Source organism: Parasteatoda tepidariorum, chromosome 7 (genome assembly GCF_982258835.1).
Source record: "Parasteatoda tepidariorum strain Cologne lab strain chromosome 7, Ptep-v5.0, whole genome shotgun sequence".
In the NCBI taxonomy this organism is placed as follows: domain Eukaryota; kingdom Metazoa; phylum Arthropoda; class Arachnida; order Araneae; family Theridiidae; genus Parasteatoda; species Parasteatoda tepidariorum.
This window is the reverse complement of record NC_141761.1, coordinates 93,609,592-93,634,835: the sequence shown is the minus strand read 5'-3', so window position 1 is coordinate 93,634,835 and position 25,244 is coordinate 93,609,592. Positions and strand designations below refer to the sequence as shown.

The 25,244-nt window shown below is 29.1% G+C and overlaps 2 protein-coding genes across 6 annotated transcripts in view; one reads left to right on the top strand and one right to left on the bottom strand.

Annotated features, from left to right (window-relative positions):
* The window catches only part of LOC107436757 (uncharacterized), a 103,321-nt gene extending 80,440 nt beyond the window's left edge, over positions 1-22,881 (top strand). For 3 of the 5 annotated variants that reach the window (XM_087168286.1, XM_071183131.2, XM_071183129.2), the window contains 2 exons: positions 18,852-19,055; positions 21,591-22,881. In XM_087168286.1, coding sequence (XP_087024412.1) covers positions 18,939-19,055; positions 21,591-22,226 — 753 coding nt within the window. In that variant the 5' untranslated portion in view covers positions 18,852-18,938 and the 3' untranslated portion in view covers positions 22,227-22,881. Of the gene's footprint in view, positions 1-17,137; positions 17,283-18,826; positions 19,056-21,590 lie in introns of those variants that run through there. The other 2 variants (XM_071183128.2, XM_071183132.2) reach the window with 2 other exon arrangements.
* Positions 1-25,244, bottom strand: part of LOC107439363 (uncharacterized) — a 603,558-nt gene that overhangs the window by 561,125 nt on the left and 17,189 nt on the right. The window lies entirely within an intron of this gene.

The window sequence follows — 25,244 nt, the reverse complement described above, 5'->3', positions numbered from 1 at the left end:
TATATTATCAGAAAAAAAATCTACTTGGTATCATAAAGAGTAAAAGATGTAATGAAATAATTAGTGAATCACACGTGGTCAGATAATTATAAATTTAATTTCACAACCAAGATAGTAGGACGACATTTAAGATACTGAGATACTTTAAGACACTAAAAAAATTGGCTACGTATTCCACAGCTGTTCGGTATCTTTATCCTCTTTGTAGTGACTTATAAAACATCAACACTATTTTAGATAATCTAAGTTGAAGTCACAAGAAACAAAAAAAAAGACAATCAATAATTTATATTCTTTTTTCAAAAAAAATAGTATGCTAAGTAAATAATCAGCTGTTTTGCCTTAAGTAATTTTAAACAGCTGAATGTTTTTAATTTCTTAACAAGGTATTATTCTTAGCTAGCAGACAATAATTCTTTAAAAAAAACTTGACTATAATTTAAAAAGGAAACCTAAATTAAGGAAAATCTAAATTAAAGTTCTAAAAACATTTATTAGCATATTAATGAAAAAATAATAAACGTAAAATGGTAAAGAATAAGATTTTTAAAATGTTAAAATTTAATTAAATAGTTGGTAAAATAGTTCTGCGATACACTTCCGGAAATTTCTTTTAAGATTAGGATGATATAGGGTAAACCAACAAATGAAGGAGCATTTCATAGATATTTCTTAGAAATAAGATTTTAAACGTTTCAATTTAGATTGATTGGTAACAGTAGCTTACTACCTAACAATAGGAAGTCATCTAACAATGCATTTAGTTACCTGGTCTTTGAGTCTTCTCTGGAAAAAGTTTGGAATTTGTTAGTATCTGTTCAACGCCTTGTTTCTTTGACAAAATTATAAGGTCAGTGTTTGTTGTTATCCGTTTAAACTACAATTAATTGCATATAATAATGCTTTTTTTCTCATGGTGAAAAAAAGAATTCAAAATATGGTCATTGAAGTTACGTTTTATTTATTTTAAGCATCATAACATAAGCAAGTACTGAGATTAGGGGGTGTTTATTAACTGGATTACCGAACGATGAAAAACCAATGAATAAACAAGTGTTCCTTTACTGGGATTTTTTCAAGATAATGAAAATAAAAGAAAATTTTAATTTTCTTGTACCTTTTGTCATATTATAAATCAAAATTATGTTAAAAATAAAAAAATAAAAAACTTCTAACCAGTGAAGGAACAGGCATGTTCCTTCACTGAGAATAGATTTCCCAGTGAATGAATAGTATGTGTGAAATATGATTTTACATGGATAATTAGTAGTTCAGCGACATAGAGGACTCTTAAAATTCAGTTAAATGTTGTATGAATAGTTCCTATAACAATTTCATTTAAATATGCAAATTTAATTGCTAAATTTATTTAAAGAATTATAATAATAATTAATTTATTATTTATCTTTATAAATGTAGTGATTAGTTATTACATCATATCTTAGACACCTTAATAAACTATGTTTATTAACTAAATATAATAATAGAAGCTTGAATGGAAAATTTCCTGGCAGGATTTTGTGCCAATAATTAGCTAAATTATTATCTTATTGCCGTCTTTAATGTCCTAACGGGAACTGGTAGGAAAAATCTATTTAAAGACAATTATCTAGATGAAAAATGGATGAAGTTCTTTTTAAGGCGACATCCACCGATGACTCAGTGCAATGCGAAGATAATTTCAAAAGGCAAAACTTCCCTTAGAGAATAATATTCGAAATACTGGTTTTAAGTACTTCAGAAGAATCTTTAGGAGGGAAGTAGCCCTGTCTTCCTTTTATAAAGTGATTGCATTTACAATGCGAATGAAACAAGAGTTGAATACTGCCCTTAAACGGGAAAAATCTTCTGCCTTAAAAATTATAAGGATTTATATTTTAAAGTTCCTAGGAAAGAAAAAGTACCTCCATTGGTAGTTTTTCCTTACAGAAGAATTCGTTGAGATATTACAGAATCAGTCCCTGCTACATATTTCATTGGAAAAAGCTATTCATGAAATGAAACGATGACCGCAGCAACATTTTACAAATGTATTGCAAATGTTTCTACCCATGGCTAATTAAAAATGCAATCAAATTTCATATTTTGCTTCTTCTGGATAGGTATAAATCTCATATCAATTTGATACTGAGCAAGTTTTGTTCCTCAAAACAAATTTTCTGGTTTAGTTTTCTACCTAATTCATGGAAATCTCTCGTTAGATCTTGAAAACAAAAGAATTGTAAAACAATATGTCTAGAAAATTTTACATCCATTTTTAAATAAGATTTGCGGCATCAACTGATGAAGTTAAAATGCTTTTATGAAATGCGATATTTTTCTATTCGATGTAGAAAACGTTGACTGTAACAAATGCATGCAAAACAGACACCAAGAGTTAATGAGCAAGACAACTTATCAACAAAACACATGATTCGAGAGTAACGATGCGCTATTTCTTCAGAAGCTTGAGAAGGAAATCTCACAAGTTATGTTGCAAATTTTTAAAGGAACATTGACAGAAAAGTTTAATCTCCCAAATATCCAATAGCCTGTGCTTTTTTCAATATTGAAGAATTTATTTCAAAAAGAACAATTGTATAATCAAATTTTGGCTCTGAAGCTGAGACAACTAACATTAATAATGAAAGTATCTTGAAAACTGATTTTGAGATAAGTCCTCTTGAGGCATTGTTAGTTGCAAAAACAATTGGTTTTATAAGTAACTACTAGATATAAGTCAATGAGAGATGGGTTTTACTCAAACTTCGAAACTCCTTTTTCTCATTTATTATCCAGTGAGGAATTCTGGAAATGGAACTGGAAAATCAAAAGAAATTTCGGAGATACATTTACATTGGCCCAAAATTTGGAAAAAAGAGGAAGGTTAAATCAAAAGAAAAAGAAATAAATTACTCATGACGAAGAGAAGAAAAAAAATGCTTAGAAAGATTTAAAAAAAAAAGCTTAAAAAATATGGGGAAAAGAGTAAACAAAAAAATGATCGAATTATAATAATAATAAAAACATTATCGGATTACACAATGATAAACATTCATAATTTAGAACGGACTATTAAACTGTGAGAAAAAATTGAAAAACATTTTTTTAAAATTATGTATTCAAACATATTTTACTTTCCATTCCATGACTGAAAAAAAAGTAATATTTTCCACATTAACTATGGTTATATGTCGTAATTCCAAGAAAAATCTTGTTTTTAGACATTTGTGTGGCCTATGGATTCCTAACGAGCATCAAACATTCTCAAAATTAAGTGTTCATTCACTGGAAAATTTAGTGTTTATTCACTGGCAAGAATTGTTCCTTCACTTGGTCATCTTACTGGTACTTTTTATTTAAACCACCAAAAGCTTAAAACAATATTATGTAAGTTATCTAACTTTTTTTTACATAATTTTCATTTAATAACAAATATGTCGACACCATCATTTAGCTAAAATTACAAATTTCGAAATTTTTATGAATTTTTTTTAAAGGCAAGCTAAGCTTAAGTGTTCCTTCATTGTTTAGTTTACCCTATAAGATGTTGAGAAATTTGCGACGTTGTGAGAGATGTTTAAAAATGTTGACTATGTATTTTTATTAATATTTATAAAATACATATTCAAGAAATTGATAAATATATTATTCCAAATCTCTGCATACGTATGTATATTATTGAAATTGTATCAGTTATTGAAAAACAAAATAAGAAAAATAAAAAATAATCACATTAAATAAGCACAATCTGGTATATTCTATCAGAAGCACGCTTTTTTAAAACTAGACATTTGTTGAATAAAGTGTTTTTTATTCAAAATTCTTTACTAAATTGGAAATAAATTATTAAATAACTAAAAAAGAAACATCGTATTTTATAGTGCGAAAGAAATAAAAATAAAAAGATTAGCAAACGATTATTAGCGAAAAAAATATGAATGAAATTTTACGCTACGCGCGTGAAGTCAAGTTCCACCCAAGTTTATCACATTTTAATATTAATCGCCCCAATCAGTTATTTCTTTATTGTCGCCAAATTACTTTTTTAAAAATAATTAATTTTAATTTTTCTCAGCTTCTAATAAATAAAAACAGTTGAAACTTTAGATTTTTCAATTGAAAAATATGTAGATTAATATGGTATAAAAAAATTCATACCTTATAATTCAATATTTTTTCATCCTCACTTTAATTAAATAATAAAAAATAATAAATAATTATTAAAACTTATTTTTTGCATGAAATTATCTTTGGGTAAATGAGTTTTATGAGTGGGTCCAATTTTTTTTTGAATTGCTTCATTAGTTTTGAAAATATGACTGAAAACGCAAAAAGCGAAATTAACATTAAGGGGTGCGAACTTTGAATCGCTCTCCTGACCAAACTATGGGGACCACATTTCCCAGATTACGGCTACCCCCTATATTTTGAAGATAAGGAATCCAAATATGCAAAAAAAATTATATGTTTATTCAGAGAAAGTACGTTTTTGTTTCTGATTTCGTAACTTAATTAATAGTTAGCACTGATTAATTAGCATATTTGAGGTCACCCCCAGGAACCATTAAGATTGACACTTAGTTCGTGAAAATCCGATCATTAGAACGAAAGTTATTCAGGGTGATTCGTTTTTTTTTTTTTTTTGCGGACTGTACATATCAAGTTTCACGAAAATTGGTCCAGTACTTTTAGAGACAATCGACCAAGTCTACAAATTCTCTATTAATAAAAATTCGGCAAGTTCACAATCGCAGTTTGATATCCCTGCTTAACAAACAAGCTGATATATTAAATACAATTTCGGCATGCATCCATATCGAGCATGAAGTTTATAGCTAAATTTTAGATCATTTAGCGAATCTCTTTAACGATAATTTATAATAGTACTATTATTGTTGCAATTTGCATCAAAAAATCCCGAAATTACTGTGCCGAAAAATTCACAAGAAACAAAAGCATGTCAGATGAAGTTGAGCTTGTGCTGAGATATTGAAAATCGAAGTTCGGATTTTTATCTTTCGGAACTTATGAGTTAAGGTTTTCCATTAGGTGAATTTATTAACTAACTCAATACTGGTATCAGCGACGTTTGAATTTCATTAAGATCGAGTTTTCCTTCCATCGAATATGTATTTTCGATTTTCAATGTTTCAGTATAAATAATCTTCCTCTGACTTACTAGTGTTGCTTGTTTCTTTGTTTGTTTAAGGGGCAATTTGGGGAACAGGGTTGTTTGTGGTATTTTTCTACCAGCCTGAGGAAACCGCTTCTGCACTGACTGCATAGTAATATCCCCCAAAGAAGTTGCCATCTTGTCAGTTCTTTCTATTTTTTATTCATATTTTTGATTTGTGCTCTTGTTGGTGGATTCTTGTGGGTTTTTTTTATGTAGTTTGCTGTTTCCTGCTGTTTTTTTTTTTTTAAATTTTGTATTAAATTACATTTTTAAATTAAATTACATTTTCTTTAAATTAAATTACAAATCTTAAGAAACAATATATATTTTAATAATTCCATCAAATTCAGTATCCATTGAGTAACAAAACATTTGCACTTTAGTTCTTGGAAATTAATTTTTTTTCTCAAAACAATTTTCTGAATACCAAAGAGATGATAAAAATAAAACTTACTCAGCATTGTTGAGACAAGGAGTAAAGTGAAAGTTGTACCAAAAAATACTTTATAATGTTGAGAAGAGTACAATCTAAATCAGTTTTCCTGATTTTATACGCCTAAACAAGATATTTTGTTGCAAAATTTTCATAAATTAATAGTTATATATCCTAAATTGACAGTTTACACCGATTATTATATTTGTTTAGCTGAAACTCTTCCTCACTCTTCGAAATGTTTCAGTGCGTTGAACAAAAAAGTGGTTCAAATTCGCTACCCCCATAATATAGTGCAAAATTCAGCTTTACTATCGCACTACTAAACTTTATGACAAGATACCATTTTTCAACTTGAAAGGAAATACTGTTTAGCATAACTCATAAGGAAACGCAAAGTCGCACCATATTAAAGTTTAAGGTATAAGTTAAGGTATAAATTGCACTGTGATATTATTTCATGCTGAACCAATCTTTCTTTTTCTATGAATTACAGAAAATACTTTTTTTTAAAGTATTAAAACAAAATTTCATACTGTAAAAAATAAACCTTGTTTTTGTTAAAAGCTTCCCTAATATATATTTTTAATTTATTAATCTTTGAAAGAAAATTTTGAATGATCAAAATCTTTCACGGTTCAAAATTTCTTCTACTAACTAGTTTTCTTACCTTCTTTAATAAAAGAAAGTGTTTCAGAAAAAAATATATTCTGCAATTGCTTTGAGCTCAGAATGTTTCTTTAAAAAAAAAACGAAAAGGGAAAAATGCAATTGCAAGGAAAAACGAGATAAACTTTTCCGGTTTTAATTAAATTTAGAGCATATTTTGTTTCTTAGTGAGTAAAAAGTACTAGTTCAAAAATAGAATGGCTAATTTACATTTAAAAAAGCTGTTAAAAGGCTTATGGTCTAATAAACTATGTTTTAATAAATTGCAATACATTTTGACCCCATATTACGTATAAAAGTTTAGTATTTAGGAAAAAACATTAGTATATAATGTTCGCATTTAAAATAGCCGGCGGCTATATTTTAATAAAAATTAAACCCATCAACTGGTACTTGGAACACAATTTCTTCAAAAAATGATCTTGCATCATTAAAAATAAATTAAAAACCAAAAACATTTTTGGCGACGCTATTTTATGTATAAAATAGCGTCGAAAATAAAAGTTGGCGCGAATTCCACCAAATTGATGCCAAATTGTTTCATATTGCAACCGGTGAACATTTTATGGTAGTTAAAACGAAAAGTTAATTTAAAAATATTGAAATTAATGTTTTAGAACACAAATGTTTGAACGTGTTTAACACATGCTTATTTTACGAAAATCAATTATTTAGAACATGTTGTTTATTAAAATTTATCAGATTTATTGAAGTAACAACTCTGAAATTCAGTGTATAGTTTTCCAATGTTTGAAAAAAGTCGTGTTTAGCACGCTTATTTTTTTTTCTTTTAATTTTGAAGAAAATAGTAGATAAATTTTACTTAAATACCATAGTTTTATGTTTACTATGAGACTAAATGTTTTAAACAAAATCAAGCTTCTTTAAAACCAAAAGTTTAAAATTATAAATGGTGTGTAAAAGGAGATTTGAGATTAAACGAGAACCATAACGACCAATTTTTTTCTCAAAAAAAATTACTTTTCAAACATTTAAAATATTTATATTAGTCTTCATAAATTTAAAAACTCACTCTACAACATTTTTAAATATGTTTAAAAAGCATTCAGATAAAAAGGTAAATAATCAGGTTTATCAAAGTAACAACCCTGTATTTGGCAGATAGTTTTTCATTGTTTGCTAAAAGTCACATTTGGCTCAATTTTTTTAATTTTGGAGAAAATTTGTGACATGATTTTGCCCAAGTAATATATTTTTATATTTATGAGAAATTCTAAAATTTCATACAAAATTAAAATACTTCAAATCCAAACATTTGAAACCCTAATGGCGTGTGAAGGGATATTTGAGATTGAACGTGAACCATACCGATCACTTTTTAAAAAAAAAATACTTTTTAAGAATTTAAAATATTTTTATTAGGTGACATAAATATAAAAATTCGTTCTACAACATTTAAAAAATATTCAGATAAAAGAGCTTTTTTAAAGTTAATAGGTTCTTTTAAAAAAAACTCCTTTTGAAGGTTTGCATGATTTTCAAGCATATTTTCCTACTATTTCATTTTGTTTGTATTTTTAAATCATACGGATACATCATTAGCTACGTTTTTTTTTTCTGAAGAAAGTATCAACCAAAATAACTTTTATCTTTTCTCGTATACTTTCTGTTTAGTGGAAAATGACGATTAAAAAATTAGTTTCGTAAACTTACGCGCATCATCAAGTACTGGTACCTACCTGGATGCAGAATTCGGAACGCATAATCAGTAAGAGAGAAGAGAAAATGAAATAAGATGACTCTTTAATATTAAGGAATATTTTTATTAAAAAATGCCTCAACTTTCTTAATGACATGTCATTTTAGGAAAATGAAGTTTGTATTCAAATTCGAAAAAGTCTCATTTGCAATATTGCTCCAAAACTCCGATCGATTTAAAGAAATCTAAAGTATATAAAATGAAGTTTTAAAACAAACTCTGTCTTTTTTTTAACTATGTTTAGATAAACTCGCTTTCGTATTTGTAGTGATGGAATTTTATAATCTAAATTTCGTCACTTTCCAGTTTCCAAGTTTATCCAAGTCAAATTCTCAACAACAAAGCATGTTTCTATTTTTTCCAGACGATATATAAAGAGAATATGTTGCTTAACTGCTTCAATCGATGGAAAGAAATCTAAAGCATATAAAATGAAGTTTTAAAAGTAACTCTTTCTCTTTTTACTATGTTTAGATAAACTCGCTTTCGTGTTTATAGCGATGGAATCTTGTAACCTAAATTTCAACACTTTCCCGTTTCCAAGTTTATCGAAGCCAAATGCTCCATAACAATGTATTTTTCTATAGTTTTCTTATGATACGGGGGTTGCTATTTATATTTCTGGCCTAATAAAGAAAAAACAACCATATAGGATCGAAATTGGTTTTATTGTTTTTCAAAATATTCTCCATGATGATCAATACACTTTTGCATGCGTTTGAGCCAATTTTCAAAGCACTTTTTCCAGTCCGATTGAGGTAACTCCAAAACATGCGTTTTGAATGCATCAACCGCTTCTTCGGGGGTCGAAAATCGTTGTTCACGTAATTTATTTTTGATGTGTGGGAATAAGAAGAAGTCATTGGGTGCCAAATCAGGGCTGTACGGTGGATGACCCTTCAGTTCGATCGTTCGCTCCGTCAGAAATGCCTTTGTTTGAGTCGATGTGTGAGAGCTCGCATTGTCATGATGAAGAATGATTCGCCTGTTCTTCTGCTTTTTTCGAATTTCTCCGATGACTTCTGGCAAACAAATGGTCGTGCACCATTCAGAATTGATCGTCCTGCGTTGCTCTAACGACCACATGACCGTTAATGCCGAAGAAACAGGCAATCATTTGTTTCGATGTGCTTCTTCCTCGAACAACTTTTGTTGGCCTTGCCTCGTCTTGGAAGACCCATACAGTTGATTGCTGTTTTGTTTCCGGCTCATATGCATAGATCCATGATTCGTCACCTGCGTAGATGTTACACACAGCCTTTGATGTACCTTGAACGTATTTTTCCAACATTTCCTTGCACCAATCGACACGAGCCTCTTTTTGAGCGCTTGTCAGATTATGCGGGATCCAACGCGAACAAATTTTTTTTACGCTCAAATGTTCATGCAATATTTTATTGATGCCAGTCATACTAATGTCCAAAGACGCTTCTATCTCACGGTATGTCACATGACGATCTTGCTTTATCAGTTCACGCACAGCATCGATCTTTTCTGGCACAACAACGGATTTTGAACGGCCTGCACGGGATTCGTCCTGGATCAAACATCGACCACGATTAAATTCGTTATACCAATTTTTTACAGTGCTGTAGGATGGCGCTTTATCGTTGAATAAAGAATTAAGTTCATCGAAGCACTCTTGTCTTGACAATCCACGTCGAAAGTTATGAAAAATTATGGAGCGAAAATGTTCACGATTTAATTCCATTTTTTGAAATAGAAGAACTTTTCAATTTACTGTCAACAACACAAATAAAGCTATAATGGTAAATCGTCTGCTGAATTTATGTTTAAAAATATCAAACTTTCGATTAAAATCGTCAGCGGTCGCCTGGCCACACTTACTGTTGCCAAGGCCCGAAATATAAATAGCAACCCTCGTATATAAACAGAATATATTGTCATATTATCACCACATAAAATTTATTGTAAAAAAAAATATTCGACCACTTTTCGTTGATATTCTGTTTAACGATAATGAAAGTTTTAATAGTTAAGTGATCACTATAAGAAGAGTTTATAGGAACATTATCGTCATAGAAGAAAATACTCGCGATAAAAATTTTGACCATTTGTCAACTATCTAGATTGATCAAATTTCAAATGAAACTCTATTTATGATGCCCAAAGCAAAGTTACGTTTTTTAAGTAGTTAGTAAATAGTTAATAAATTTTATCGCCAAACAAATTTAACCCTTTTCAGACATAGACAAACAGACCTAAAATTGAAAAAAATTCAAAATAAAAAATAATATTTTTAAAAACCACGTTTTTGTAGTGGAGAATAATAATTTAAAAAAATTTGAAAAACGAAAAACGTGGGGCGCATGAAATACATAACAGTAATGTTATATTAGTGTGTGTATGTGTGCTCATGAGAATATGTGTATGAATATCTGTAATTGTAATTGCATCTGAATGTGGATGTGGAATATGTTTGTGTATATGCGTATGTATGTGGATGTATATGTGGCATTGCATGTGTATGAGTAAGAAAATGTGTATATGTACTGTTATGTATTTCATTCACCCCACGTTTTTCGTTTTTCAATTTTTTTTAATTATTATTCTCCACTACAAAAACGTGGTTTTTAAAAATATTATTTTTCATTTTGAATTTTTTTATTTTAAAATCTAATTTTTTAAATTTTTAATTTTTATTTTATATTTTTTAAAAATTATTACTTTTTAATTATTATTCTTTACTACAAAAAACGCGATTTTTAAAAAATATATATTTTTATTTAGATTATTTGTCTTAGTCAAGAGTAATCAAGACTACTACAAGACCACTACTAAAATAATAGAACTTTCATTTTAAATTAGGGATACAAAAATCTTCATAGAAAAACAATTCGCGATCGCAACGCTCGAGTACGCCCTCTATCGGGAGCCTGTAAATATCAGACATTAATTTATCACGTTTTCATTTAGTTCCATCGAAATCATCGGCCATGACGGACGCCATTTTCTTAGCAGCAAATAAAAATCAAAATTTCCCTAAGGAACAGCTGAAGAACTTGAAAAAACTAACCAGAACATGCCAAACATTGAAGCAGAACACGCCAAGCATTTGAAGAACAATTTCTCAATAATTTTTACCTTTCTATTACCAACAACATAACTTACAATTTCATGATCACATGCTGTTACAGATGTGTATAATACGTTAAAATAATTTTTTCTGTCTTCAATTCATTACAAATTAAAATGAAGTCAACATTGCTTTCGTCATTCCAATAAAGAAATGTGAATTCAGAACGTCAAGAACTGCAATAGTTATAGAATTCTTCTTTGTTATAGAACAGTATATATTTCTGTATCTATATAATTCGGAAAACAACAATAAAAAATCAACCAAATTACTTGAAGTAGTGTCATTTGTGCTGATGATTAATAATTTTTTTATCGTTTTCTTGGTAAGTATTTCTTAGTTTTAAAAGAATAGATAATTTCAACTAGAATTCAGCTGTTCTGTTTTTAAGCTACATATTCAAATTCATATCGAGATCTTACAATTATAAAATTTTGATGTGTGGTATGTTATCTAAAGGTAATAAAGGGATAATCTATGCACATATTATTTGAAAATAAAACTTTCAAACGAAGAACATTTCATTTGGAACTCTACGGATTTATAAAGAAGGTAAGTGTTATGATTTTTATAATAAAAAATTAGCTTGTAAAACTTTTTTTTCTTATTTGATGATAGTTCTCTACAGAATGGTTTCTTACGTCTGATTAAGAACTATAAGAATAATAAGAAAAGAAACTATATGAAAGTTTTCTATCTCAATGTAAAGAATTCTTAAAATCGTTTTTTATCCTAAGAATTCCTCATTTTCCGTTTTATAGTTTATAGTTTTTTGATAAAAATTGTTGTCAAAATTCTTTTTTTGAAAACATAAATGGTATAACATTATGTGTTTATGTATACTTCTTGCATATTCTAATGTTTCAAGTAATATGATTCAGAAAAGTATGAATAAAAATTCGGTACTTATGTATTAACGCCACAGCAGCTACAGATTTGGCTGTTTTTAACTGCCGCCAATCCACACCTAAAATTTTTGTGACAAATCATAAAACGAAACACTTTATTTAAAATCAAAGTAGTTTATCGGATTTCGGTGGACAATGGGCAAAATATTTCGCTCCAGAAAAAATAAAATTGTATCTTGTTCTATTTTTGGCAAATCCCAAAGACGCATTTTCGTAGCACTAAAAAATGGTAACAAAAATCGAAGAACAAATCATTTTGGAATTCTTCTGATTTATAAAGCAGGTAAGTGTTAATTTTTATAAAATAAAAATTTTTACTTTTAAGTAGTTTTTTTCTTGATGATAGTTTTCTATAGAATGGTTTTCTACGTCCGATTATGAATCAAAAAAGAAAAAACATGAAAGTTGTTTACTTTAATATAAGGAATTTTTAGAATTGTTTTTTTTTTGTTTGTTTTTTTTTGTATCGTAAGCGTTCCTTACTCTACGTTTTACAGTTTCTAAATAATGATTTTTATTAAAACTTAAAATTTTTTGATAAAATTACTTGTCAAAATACTTTATTTACAAAATTAAATTACATAAAATTATGAAGCTTACGTATACTTTTTGCTTATTTTAATGTTTGAAGTAATGTGATTCTTAAAACTATGGAATGTAAAGTTTAAATAGGCCTTTCAGGTTATATCTATAAATTTAGTAAAACTATTTCTCAGGCATTAGGTTTTAACTCTAATAAGAAGATACATATTTTTTTCTGTTTATTTACAAATATTTTTCAGATGTGTTTTGGATGTTCCTTCGTTAAAAAAAAAAGAGATACCATCTTGTTTTCGGTTGTGTAAGAAAGGATATCAAACATTTTTCTTTTTTAAATTTAATAAGCCACATTAAAGAAGGAACGTTACAATGCTACACGCTACATTAAAGACGTCTCCAGAGTAACTGAATGACGGTTCATATAGAAATCGCAGGTATGCGTCTCATACAACAACGCCCCCTATAGTTCGTTGCGATCGCGAATACCTTTACGACTTTCATTAGTTTTATGCTGATGACTACTAAAACGATCTGGAAATGAATGAGGAAAAACTGGATCCTACCACGTGATTTTTCAGCCAATAAAAATACTCCGACAATAAAAATCTTTTCACCTGACATGTAATACTAATTTGAAATAATGGAATCGACAACAAAAGACAATCTCGAAAATAATTTTTTTTTTTTTTCAAATTTTAATTTTATTTTACTTTGTATGTCTTTTTTCTCTTCATTTCCATGCATTGTCATCCAATTCTGAACTATGTGCCAAATTTGAAGTTTGAAGCTAGTCGGGAAGTTAGTTTAAAATCGATTACAAAATTCCACCCGGACAGACATACACGAAGGCAAGTTTATATAAACGTGGTAAAAAAGACCACGAAGTAAAATAGAAATTGAAAAATAGTTAAATATCTATATGGTTAAAAAGAATAAAATGTTTTTTTTTTTTTTTTTTTTTTTACCAGAAGTGAAAAGAATTAGGAGACAAACATGGATATTCGTAGCAAACTTCTCTCAGCATCAAAAATCTTCCCACATTTATGGAAAACTAAGTGCCGTAAGTTTTTTCGTATTTGGTCAGATAAAAATAGGTCAGATACTTCTTTTTAATTTTTCGAACAGAAAATAAAATGTCAACTCATAAATTTGGAACATAATTTATGTACTTTTGAGGCATCTATTCGCTGTTAGTACCCAAGCCTTCATCTTCTACTTATCAATACCATGCGTTGGAGACTACTTTTTTAAGTTGTCAGCCCTCACAAACTTTAACCACCATGACTAATGAGTACAAATTTTAAAATCAGGATGAATTATCAAAAATATATTCGTTTCATTGAATTCACTTACTCTCCCATCTTATGGGACTGGCGATGATCAATCATATCAAAAACCAGATTGGAAATCTTCATCCCTTCAGTATATGATCACATGTTTATCGCTAAATAATGGAAGGTTTATAGAAAGGAATAGCTTTCTCATAAAGTACAGATAGTATATATACTTGTAGTCGTCTAAAAATAAATAAAAAACTAGAATGATATATGCAACTCAACAAAAAACCCGGTAGAAGATCTCAGATTCTGGGGAGGAAAAGATTGCAAGCTTAGGTGTTCGAGATGTTTGCTTTGCAGTGACGTTTGCCCTTAGAGGCGTTTGCTTGTGAAAAAAACCCTTAAACCAAATATATCGCGATATTTCCCCAATTAAGCTCATTTATATTATTTTTACATAGGTGAATAGTTTTGTTCTTCTTCTTCTCATTGGCACGACAGCCCAGGATGGGCCTTGACCTTCTCAACAAGCCTATGCCAAGACATTCTTCCCTTAAAAATCTTAGGTTTGGTCGTCCTCTTTTTCTTGTACCTGTTGGCCTGGCACAGAAAACATTTTTGGTTGTCCTGCTATCCTCCATTCTTATAATGTGGCCTGCCCATTTAATCCTTTGAATTTTGATAAATTTAATGACATCAGGTTCTTTATATGCTTTGAAAAGTTCCGTGTTTGATCTTCTAAACCAGGTACCGTTTTTACTTATTCCACCAAAAATGCTTCGCCGTATATTTCTCTCATAGTTTTGTTACCCAAATAAAATTTAGTAACATCCAAAATAATATCGTATTCACTATTGTATTGGACATATTATATATATATTTGAAATAAAATTTGAATTTCTTTTATATAATTTAAAAACAAGAAAATTCATAAAACTGTTTTTGAAAACAGGAAGATATGTACAGAAAGAGTCCAACTACGATGTGAATAAATCATAATAAGAATCTATTGTTTATTTTAGCTTGTTCCTAATGTTCCAACAAAAGCTAGAATAGATCCCATCTAAAGATTAAATGGTTTGATACGGATGGATTACGCAACTCTTACATCTATAGCCTTCTCTAATGCATTATGAACATAAATAATACATTTACTCGAAATGTTCTTTCTGGAGTATCCCCGAGTTCATATAAAGCAAGCTATAAATAAATTTTATCTTCTCCAATAAATGTTCAGTTAATAAAGTTACTTGATACCAATTATTGAATCTTATGAATAATTCAAATCAATTCTGTTTACAAGCGTTGTTTTTTATAAGAAGTTTTAGTGCGATTAACTGGTATTGTAAGTATATAGAATGGATTAAATAATTAACGAGCAATATAACTATTATATTGAATTTCTTTTTTTAGTAAAATGATAAAAATCCAGAATTTTTATTTTCTTGTTTATTAATGTATTTTATAAGGAATTTCAATTAAAATTTGAAAGACTGTTCAAAGTGATAGATCATCTGAGCAATGTAACTGTTAATGAACTGATATTTTCAGTAGAAATTAATTAATCAACAGAATTTCAATTACCCTAATTGTAAACGTATTTTTACTAATGATTTTAATTGTAATTTCACAAAACTGTTAGAGAAATCATTCAAATTATTTGTGAAATAATGTAACTATCTGCAAATTAAAATTGTGCAATCAAAGTATTAATATCATCAAAATTATTTTTAATTTTTTTGCGAGTTTATTTTTATAAAACTAACTAATGGTGATTCTCATGGATAGTGTAAGAAGTAAAACAAATTATTAGTCAACAAATTTTTGAATTGTATTTTTAAATTATAAATTGAATCGCGTTGAATTACTTTTGATTTAATGATCGAATTTCTACGTTTTAGGACTCAGTGATTCAAAGGAGGATCCTCAAATATGCTTTAAATCAAAGTTTTTTTTATGGTGGTCCTTTTTATACTTATTAATATTTACTTGCACACTATACATCCTAAGCTCTCATCGTTAGTTTCAGCATTAGTGAATCTGTAGATAATATTTTTCACCTTTATTTTTAGAAAGTTTCTCTAAAAAATTAAACTAGTTGAAGATTGACGTTTTGTCGCATTCTCCATATTTTACGAATGAATTCCATTATGATTGTATTAATTACTTATTCAATTTTTTTTTATCGAAGCTTTATTTCTGAATTTATTAATTTTAAATTAAGTATATTCTTTACAAACTGACAAATGAATGCGTTGTTGGGTTTTATGCGCTAACGTAGAGGCACTATATTTTAATAGACTTATTTTTTACAGAGAGTAGCCTACTATTTATTAGCAAAAAAACAAATTATTTCTTTTATTTTCATAGATTCTTGGAAATATTCCATTTTGTTTCATTTTTTAGTTACTATAAAATGCTTTAAAAAAATTTACGAAATGGGACTACGGGGAAATAAATAAGGGAAGTTTCAAATTGAAAACGAAAAGATCCGGAAGGCACGAAAATTTATATAAATTTTATTTTTTACAAACATTTTATTTTAAAATGCTAAATTTATTGTTTTTTACTTATTTTGGCCAAACTTAATACAAAATAAGGAAAGAAAATACGAAAAATATATTTTAGGCGTCAAATATTTAAAGGTGAAGAAAGCTTGCGGGCCACGCTACAAGACCAAGTTACCAAATGCATCAACATCCTTGGTATTGCTTTTCTTTATGGAAGTTGTTTGCTAAGATGTGTACGCACGATCACCTTTTAAATTTATGAATCCTCCTAATCCTCTTATAAATCCTTCTTTAATTTTTTTTGAATATTCAAAATAAATTAAAAATATATATCGGATTTATTTATTTTTTTAAAATATACCTACACTTCTATAAAGTACATCTTCTATACCAAAGAACTATTTCTAAAAACAATTATTAGAATTATACAAAAGAACTTATTAAAGATCTTCGATTTTAAAGAAAACTCTTAAATTATTAAATAATTTTAATTATAGTTGTTAACTCAGGAAAATGAAATAACTATTTTAACAAAATATATACTGAGTTTATAATGCTATTAAATTGAAGTAAAAATAGCCAAATTAATTCGTTTTAAAAGTATATTTCAAATACAAAATTAAATAAACATTTTTATTCTCGGTTATTTATTCGCAGCAGCTTTAATGTTGACGTATACTTTTTGTTATTATAGTAAAGGTAAAAAAGAAATTAATATGTTTATATAGCTTCTATTTACAGAAACCAATCATCAAAAGAAAATAATCATTTCACAGTAAATCTAATGCATTAATTTTTAATTGTTGATTGTAAAGCTAGTGTAATTCATTGCAGAATGATATTTCCCTGATAGTATAATTCCAACATAAGCAGCTTTGTTATTTTGTTGATTATGATGGAAAATAACTTCGATTTCATAAAAGTTACTTTAATAATTCTGTTTTTATTATTATTTGAAATCTGTAACTCGGTAAGTTTCTATTTTCTCAAAACTTTCTTTCTTATGTGCGGAAATAATTTTTATGTGATAAATAATTTTCGATGTTTACAGATGTAGATTTTTTTCTGTAAAATTTTCAAAAAACGCTGAGATCAAAAGATACTGTGTTAAAAAGTCACCAGTTTTATAATATTAATTAATATTTTTTCATTAGTTAAATTCTCAGTTTACTTAAAAAAATATCTTGAACTTAGAAGAAAGACGCTGGTAAGTAAAATATCGTGTTGAGGGATTTTTCAAAATTCGAGATCTTGCAGAAGTTACAGCAACCGTTACAATATCATGACTGATACAGTATATATGGATATTTATAGCTCAATCAATATTTCTAAAAAAACTTATTCTTTAAACTTCCAATTAGTGATCTCTAAGCTTGTCTATAGTCTTAGTCAGGACAGATTCTTTGTCTGTTTTTATAAAATTACAGATAACACTAAAAAATTTTCTTATTTACTGTTGCGTGAGATTTTTATAACAGATATTAGATACTTTTGTATCCTGATTTCAGATCTGCAATCCGTTTCTCTTTTAAAACTACTGCTTTTAATAAATAATAATTTTAGTCTATTTATCGTCGAAATGCACAAGTTTAAGAAAGTTATATATAACAAGGGGGTTGAGTAAAAGTTTCGACAATCTTCTGCGAGAGTTAGGACACATCATCAAGATCAAAACTGCGTAAGAACTCAGGTCCAGAATTGTTATCATGTGCCACTAGAGGCGCTTCCCTATTCTGAACTGAACAGGTCATCATAGGAAAGCATTCCTTGGGCGGATTCTAACACGTACTTAACATTTTATAATTATAACGCCCACGTCTAGGTATGCGCTGTACGCAAACAGCATTAACACGTGCAAAATTATAAAATTGTCAAATTCAATTGCCAAATTTAAAGCCCCCTAAACATTAGCAACCTCTTCTTATATCCAAATCATAATCTAAACCGTAGTTTCCAAAATCGAATAGGTAACCATAATCGATTCCGGAGAAAACAGACGATAATTGAAATTTCCCTTGTTTCAAAAAATAATATATGCTTGTATAGTTTATAAAATCAATTAAGTCGCACAGTGGACTGATCGTAAGACACGGTTACCATCAGATCACTGAAGTCAATCATCACTGGCAGCGGTCAGTGAGCGGGTAGGTGACCACATTGAACAGCTTGCGAAGAGACTGAGTGGGAAGGTATTGGTCCTCGTTAAGCTGTTCTAACGGAAAGTGCCCGACTTTGCTCACAAGTCGTTTGGCTGCCAAAGCAAGGGTACCATCCCTCTGCAGAGGATCAAAATTGTGATCGCATGTCCTTAGATCATTCTCAGAAATATTTCTCAGACCGACAGCAATAGCCTATTATGCAACTTCAGTGCGACGTAAATAAAATAAAACTACTACTATTGAATTCATCAGTGATCAAAGTTTCAGTCAGTCATTAAAACTAAAAGAAAACCGCAATTATTTTATTTTCTTCATGAAATATGCATCTGTTATGAATATTACATAATTTAAGTAGTTGTTTTTTAATTTTCTCCTTTTAGGAAATCCTTCCTTTACTGGAAGGAGGACACTTGCTTCGTAAACCATTAAACAAAGAAGAGATTAAGTTATGTTTCTCAAAAACTGTCATGATTGCCTATTGTGGCAATGTCAGAGAAACATTGTGCGTGGGTGCGTGGGCTGGAGACATCAAGATGTGTTCTGAATTCAGCAAGGACGTGTTGTCTATCCCAATTTGCGTTGAAGTATAGTATTGTACTTGCGTAATTATTTTTTAAACAAAAATATTTATTTAATGCTACAGTTATATTATTACAATAATTAATTATAATTTGTATCAGTCTTTTTGCTAGAATTATTGTATATACCAAAATCGTATAATACTTTACTTATCTTGTAAAAGAGAATTATATTTCAAAATAATTCAAATAATCTTTAATAATAAAATGAAGAGTTTTTCGGTGTGTGTATTTTTCATAACTCCAGAACTATTTGTGCTGGAGTCCTGGTGTTTGGACATAGCTTGAAAGGGACAATGTTAGCCTCCGGTCTTGAAAATCGTTCAAAAAGTTTAGGTCAAAAGGTAGAGTTGCTCGAAATAATTTAATTTTTTCATTGACTCAGATCTCAACGTTGATAAATCAAACTGCAGACATTTTTTTCATATATTTTAAAGTTAACATCAGTGGTGTCTTCTAACTTATAGCTGTCATTATTCAAAAAAAGATTATCACACGATCTTTAGTATTTAATTACTTTTAATTAGTTATATCTAGAGCCTCTGAATTAGAGTATAGGAATCATAGTATAGTAGCCTTAGTTATAACAGATGAACTCAATGATAAAAATGGACATGGTAGCATAGGCTGATTACGTCAGCAATCTAGTGTTTCTATAATTGTCTGGAACCATGTACTTAGTTTGTTTATAATTATGGTTTTACAACGTCTTTATATTAAACTAAGTTATTTATATCACCGGTGCTAAAAGTATTAGATTTTATTTATTTGCTATTTGAGTATATGTAAGCTGTAAGTTAGAGTTTGTATCATTGGTGGCTATGGTGATATTATAGAAGAAACTTTTTGTAAAAATGGAGTCAGAAAAATTTTATTTTAGTTAAGCAGTAGCTTTTAGCAGAGAAAGACAGAAAATTACGCTTTCTCGTAGAGTCTCTTGAGAATCGGTAAATCGAACTGAAAAAACTTGAAATGAAAAAAAAAGCTATGCACAGATAAGCTAAATCAATGGAAAAATAGTACTAAATCGTTTAGGCGAAACACAAAATATCACCATATAGTACTTTTTTTGGGCAGACGTTCCCCTTTTCTATTATTGACGCCAAAGATACTTGATTAATTTTGGTAACAGGTACTAAGTGAAATAAAAAATAGTAACTTGAATATTAAAAAGCAAAATTAATGGAGAAATGTCATAATTTATTTAAGAGAAGCGTGGAAAATTGCCATATGATTATTGACGCCAATGATGCTTAATTAATTTTGATGTTTTTTCTAAATAAAACGAAAAGTTTATTTAGGTACTACAAACCCAAATTACAGTTAAAGAAATGGAATTAATTCATTTCATCTAAAAGAAAATTATATAAGATATGTACTCAAGGGAAAAATTGATTCGACAATAGTATAAATCCGTAAAAGAGAAAAGCAAAAATTCACTATACTGTTTTTGGCACCAATGATGCTAAATTAATTTTGGTAATAATCACTAATTAAAATAAAAATGCACGCTATTGTACTAAAAGCCAAAATAATGAACAAATAGTACTAATTCATTTAAAAGAAACATAAATAATTCGCCATGCTATTATTGGCGCCAATGATGGCGATGTGGCGCCTTTAATTTTGGTAATAATCTCTACTAGCATTGTGGTAATTGGTGCAGTTTAGTAGCTCCAAATAAACTAATTAAATTACAATTATTACATTGATACCTATTTAAACTGCACCAATTTAGAAGTTGTTGTTGTTAATTTACGTCGCACTAGAGCTGCACAATGGGCTATTGGCGACGGTCTGGGAAACATCCCGGAGGATGATCCGAAGACAAGCCATCTATTTGTGACTGAGACATTATCCACCTCCTTGCGCTGTTGCTACTCAGTCACGATCACACACAACGTACACAGTATACTCTCGATTGCTAAAGGCAACACAAGATCAACCACGATCGTGAACTTAATACAGCTCTCACGATCAGCAAAAAGTACGCTGATCTAAAAGCAGCTCTTCCGGCTTCTCACAAAACTGCAATGAATCAACTAGTGGTATTCATTCATAGAATTCTATCACAGATATAATTCTGGTGGGGGAGTACTGTAGTGTATCTACCACTACCAAAATACAATTCCCTAGTATATAAGACGTGTTAACTCGATTCTACCTTTTCATAGATGAAGGTTGACATGATCGATAAATATATCCCCACAACATAGCAATTAATAAGACAATAATTGTGCTATGCCCAGATAAATGTTCCATCTTTTGACGAACTCTGCAGCTAATTTTGAAAGTTTGTGAGAATTTGGTTTTTCTGAGAAAAATACTGTCGACCATTTATTTCTCTTTTCTTCCGTATTTTTATTATTATTTTTTTTTTCATTTTTAGGAAAATACTTTTTAAAAGGTTCATGATTAATTATATAAACTGTTCGTGATAAACAACTCTTTTTATTTGATCTCATACAAATACAAAAATAATTTTATTAATTACTACTAGTTTTCAAGTTATATTTGTTACAAATATTTTTTTTCCTTCAGGGTAAAACAGGTTACGTTTACATGTGCGGTAAAGTAGCTCCAGATTACCTGTGCTTTTCAAAGAGCGAGAAAGGAACAGACATCAGACCTTGCAAAAATATCAGAAGACGAGTTTGTCTTATTAAAAACTCTTTTCAAAAATGCATGAATAATCAGCCATCAACTCCAAATGACCTCAACTTTCCAACGACCTGGACTACTCAAGGATCCACAATAAACACACCACTGCTAGATTCTGCCGAAACACTAACAAGGAACAACGTTACCATTTTTAAAAATAGAACAACTGGATTAGAGAAGATTAAATTTCGTAAATTAGATTCTAAGAAATCACCAGTTCGAAACATTACCAGCCCATCAAAATTCAGAATACAACCACTCCTCAAAATACAAAAGCATAAAGAAGTCCCTACCAGATTTAAAAAGAAACAAGATACCCAACTAGATCAATCATCAATTATTGATACCTCAATTGTTGGTTCAGACGAGGACTCCATGTATAAACCGTCAAATGAAATGTTCTTTATTGTTCTATGCCACAACTGTTCGGTGAAATCGAAAGCAAAACTTGATAAGAAATATGGAGAAAATTTTTCTATGGTTACACAAATTTTCTCTAAAGAAGAAAATGGTTGAAATAATTCATTAATTAATTGTTAAGTAAAAAGAGTTGCAATACTCGAATTTATGTCATACAATTATTAATCAAATTCTTTAGAGCTCTTAACAATTATTTTGTTTAAACCAAAATTTTATTTTGTTATGCTTTTAAATAATATTTTTAAATTATTAGATCAATAACTAATTTAAACTCTACCGAAAACATATTAATTTTATTCTATGTATATTCAGTAGCATTATGAGATGTTTCCATTAAAAGAAAATCATTCTGTAAAGTTTGTATCCTTCCTATTCTAAGTATCCTAAGTATCCTTCATTAGTGAATGTAATAACGTTGTAATTTATTTGTTCAGATATTTTTAGTTTTTAAATATTTTCAATTACTTGGTTATAATTTAGATCATCCAACATCTTTGAGTTAATAAAAACTGAGCAATGTCCACTTCTAAAAAAATACAGCAAAACAAGTATCTCGAATGATAAGATGGTTAGTATAACCAAAGTTGCTTTGTTTTTCATTTTTTATTTTGTTTGTTTGCTTGTTTGTTTGTTTTTCTTCGTTTAAATATTAATTTGAAGCACCTAATGAGCCTATTTGTTTTGTTTCCTTTTTGTCAATGATTCTTAAACTATAGATAAAATAATAAAACGCCTTTCACTTTTTTGTTCCATCCTATTGTTTTCTTAAACATTTCATCAATAATTAGAATACAAGTTAGTGCAGAAACATTAATATATTTAAAAAATTAAACCTAAAATGATTCAACATTGTCTGGTTCCCCTTTTTTTCTATTTTTACTGGTAAAAATTAATATTATGCATAAGTTTTTAATCATCAAATATTGATACTACAAAGAAAATGAACCATTTTTTCAATGTTTGTTTACAATGTCTCCTCACTTGAATCATTAGTCGCAAATAAATAAACAGCACATTCAAAATATTGATTTAATTACGCATACATTAATTAGAAAGCCTTACATAAGTCAAAAATAAAAGTATCTGTCTCTATATGTTTCCCGTATTCTTTCGGAATTATTTGAACCAGGATTTTGAAATGTTGGATAGCAAACGCAAGAGATAATTTTTCAGCACCCGATCCTGAAATTCTTCAAACATTTTAAATAATATGTTTAGAAAGGTTGTGTACAAATATTTTTTTTAAATAAACTTAGTATTAAATGTTGTAGCAAATTAAATTTTAGACTGTTCTGTTTTAGACTGCTGAGCAGCCAAACTTAAATTAAATTTTATCTTTGTCAAATTAATGTTAATTTTACTTTTGAGCGTTTTACAATATCTCAAGAAATATTTGAGCGAATAGAAAAGCTTTTGCACAAATTCGTTTAACCGAAGACAGATATAATGCAGAAAATAATTTTTATAACTGTTTAATTTTTTATTATTTTATTTAATAAAAATCAAATATTTTTTGGATTCTAAGGTGCAGAAATTTTTTACATCATTTTAAAAGATGCAATTTTAGATGGCAAAATGCGAAATTTTGAACGAAATCGGTTGAATAGTTCCCGAGATATCTAACAATTTTAAAAAAGTCATAATTTCAGATCATTGAAACATTTCCTAGATAGCGGCTGCCCCCTATATTTTAAGGATCAGAAATCCGAATCAGTCAATAAAATTCAGAGAAAGCGCATTTTTCTGCCCGATTTCGTAATTTCAAATATCGTCTGTGCTAAATTATTAGCATACTTGCGGTTATTAACCCTCGAATCAATAAAATTAAGTTTCAGTGCGTAAAAATGTGATGATTAGATCAAAAGTTATTCAGGATGTTTTCTTTCTTTCTCTATTTTTTCGCGTACATCATTTTATATGAAGCTTAAATATTTCCCTAAAATTAAACACTTGTCTTCCTATAGACAAGTCTTTTAAGAAATTAAAAAACGTGTTGAGATTATTTTTCACAAACACATTTATTCAGTTAGCACTAAACAACAGCATTGTTTCTCTACTTTTTAAAAATCACTGTACTGAAAACTGTTAAAACACCTTTAAAATTATTGTTTTTCTAATAAATAACCGAAGATATAATTAATGTATAAATAATGTTGAAGTAGTAATATGTAATTAATGTAGAAGATGTAATTCAGATGTAAAAACGTTCAACAATAAATTTAGTCATTATGCCTAATCTAAACGTAATCACAGCAACATGTGTCAAATTCAAGCAGTACTTAACAAAGAAACAATCTCTTTTGCATGGCTGCTTCCTTAAATACTTTAATCACTTTAAGAAAATTAAATATGCCCCGGCATTATTCATAAATTATTACTTTTTGCTGATTAAAGCTCAGAAAAATGATTGAACTAATCTTTAAAACATTCCCCCAATGCTTCAAAATTCATTAAAATTTCAGAAAGGCTCTTTAACAAGGACAACTAAGTCTAGACAGTTTTGAACAAATCCCTAAAAAATGAGCATTAAATAGTATAGGTTTAAAAACAGTACTTTCCAAGATAATGAAGCTTCTAAGAATTCTGATGAGCCCTTACTTAGATAAACATGACAAAGTTTTTAAGAAGACTTAAGGAGGCGTGTGACATAGAACATATTAAATCTACTGATGAATTCATCAACGATCCTATCAAATATTTATTTTGAAAACGCTGCTAGAGAACTAGCAAGCATATTAAAAAATGAGTTTAGAACGCTTAAGTGCGATTTATGTAGAATAAACCCAGTAATGGATATCAATTTCATAAAATTAGATCATGAGATGACAAGGGTCGAATGCCAGTGACGACTGGTTGAAACCGCACCGTCATTGGCTCACACCGACCACTATGCTGACGTAAAATATCATCAGTGGAAGACGGATCAAGGGTTTGAATCCCCTTGCTGTCGGCCGAACCGTAGGAGGTTTTCGCCCCCGTGTAACGCAAATGTTCATCAAAAAGTCCTCCACGAAAGCTAGTTTCTCCCAATACTTGAGCCGCGATGGCTCAGAGGATAGAGCATTCGCCTTCCAATCAGGTGAACCGGATAAGAATCCAGCGATGGCTGGTCGA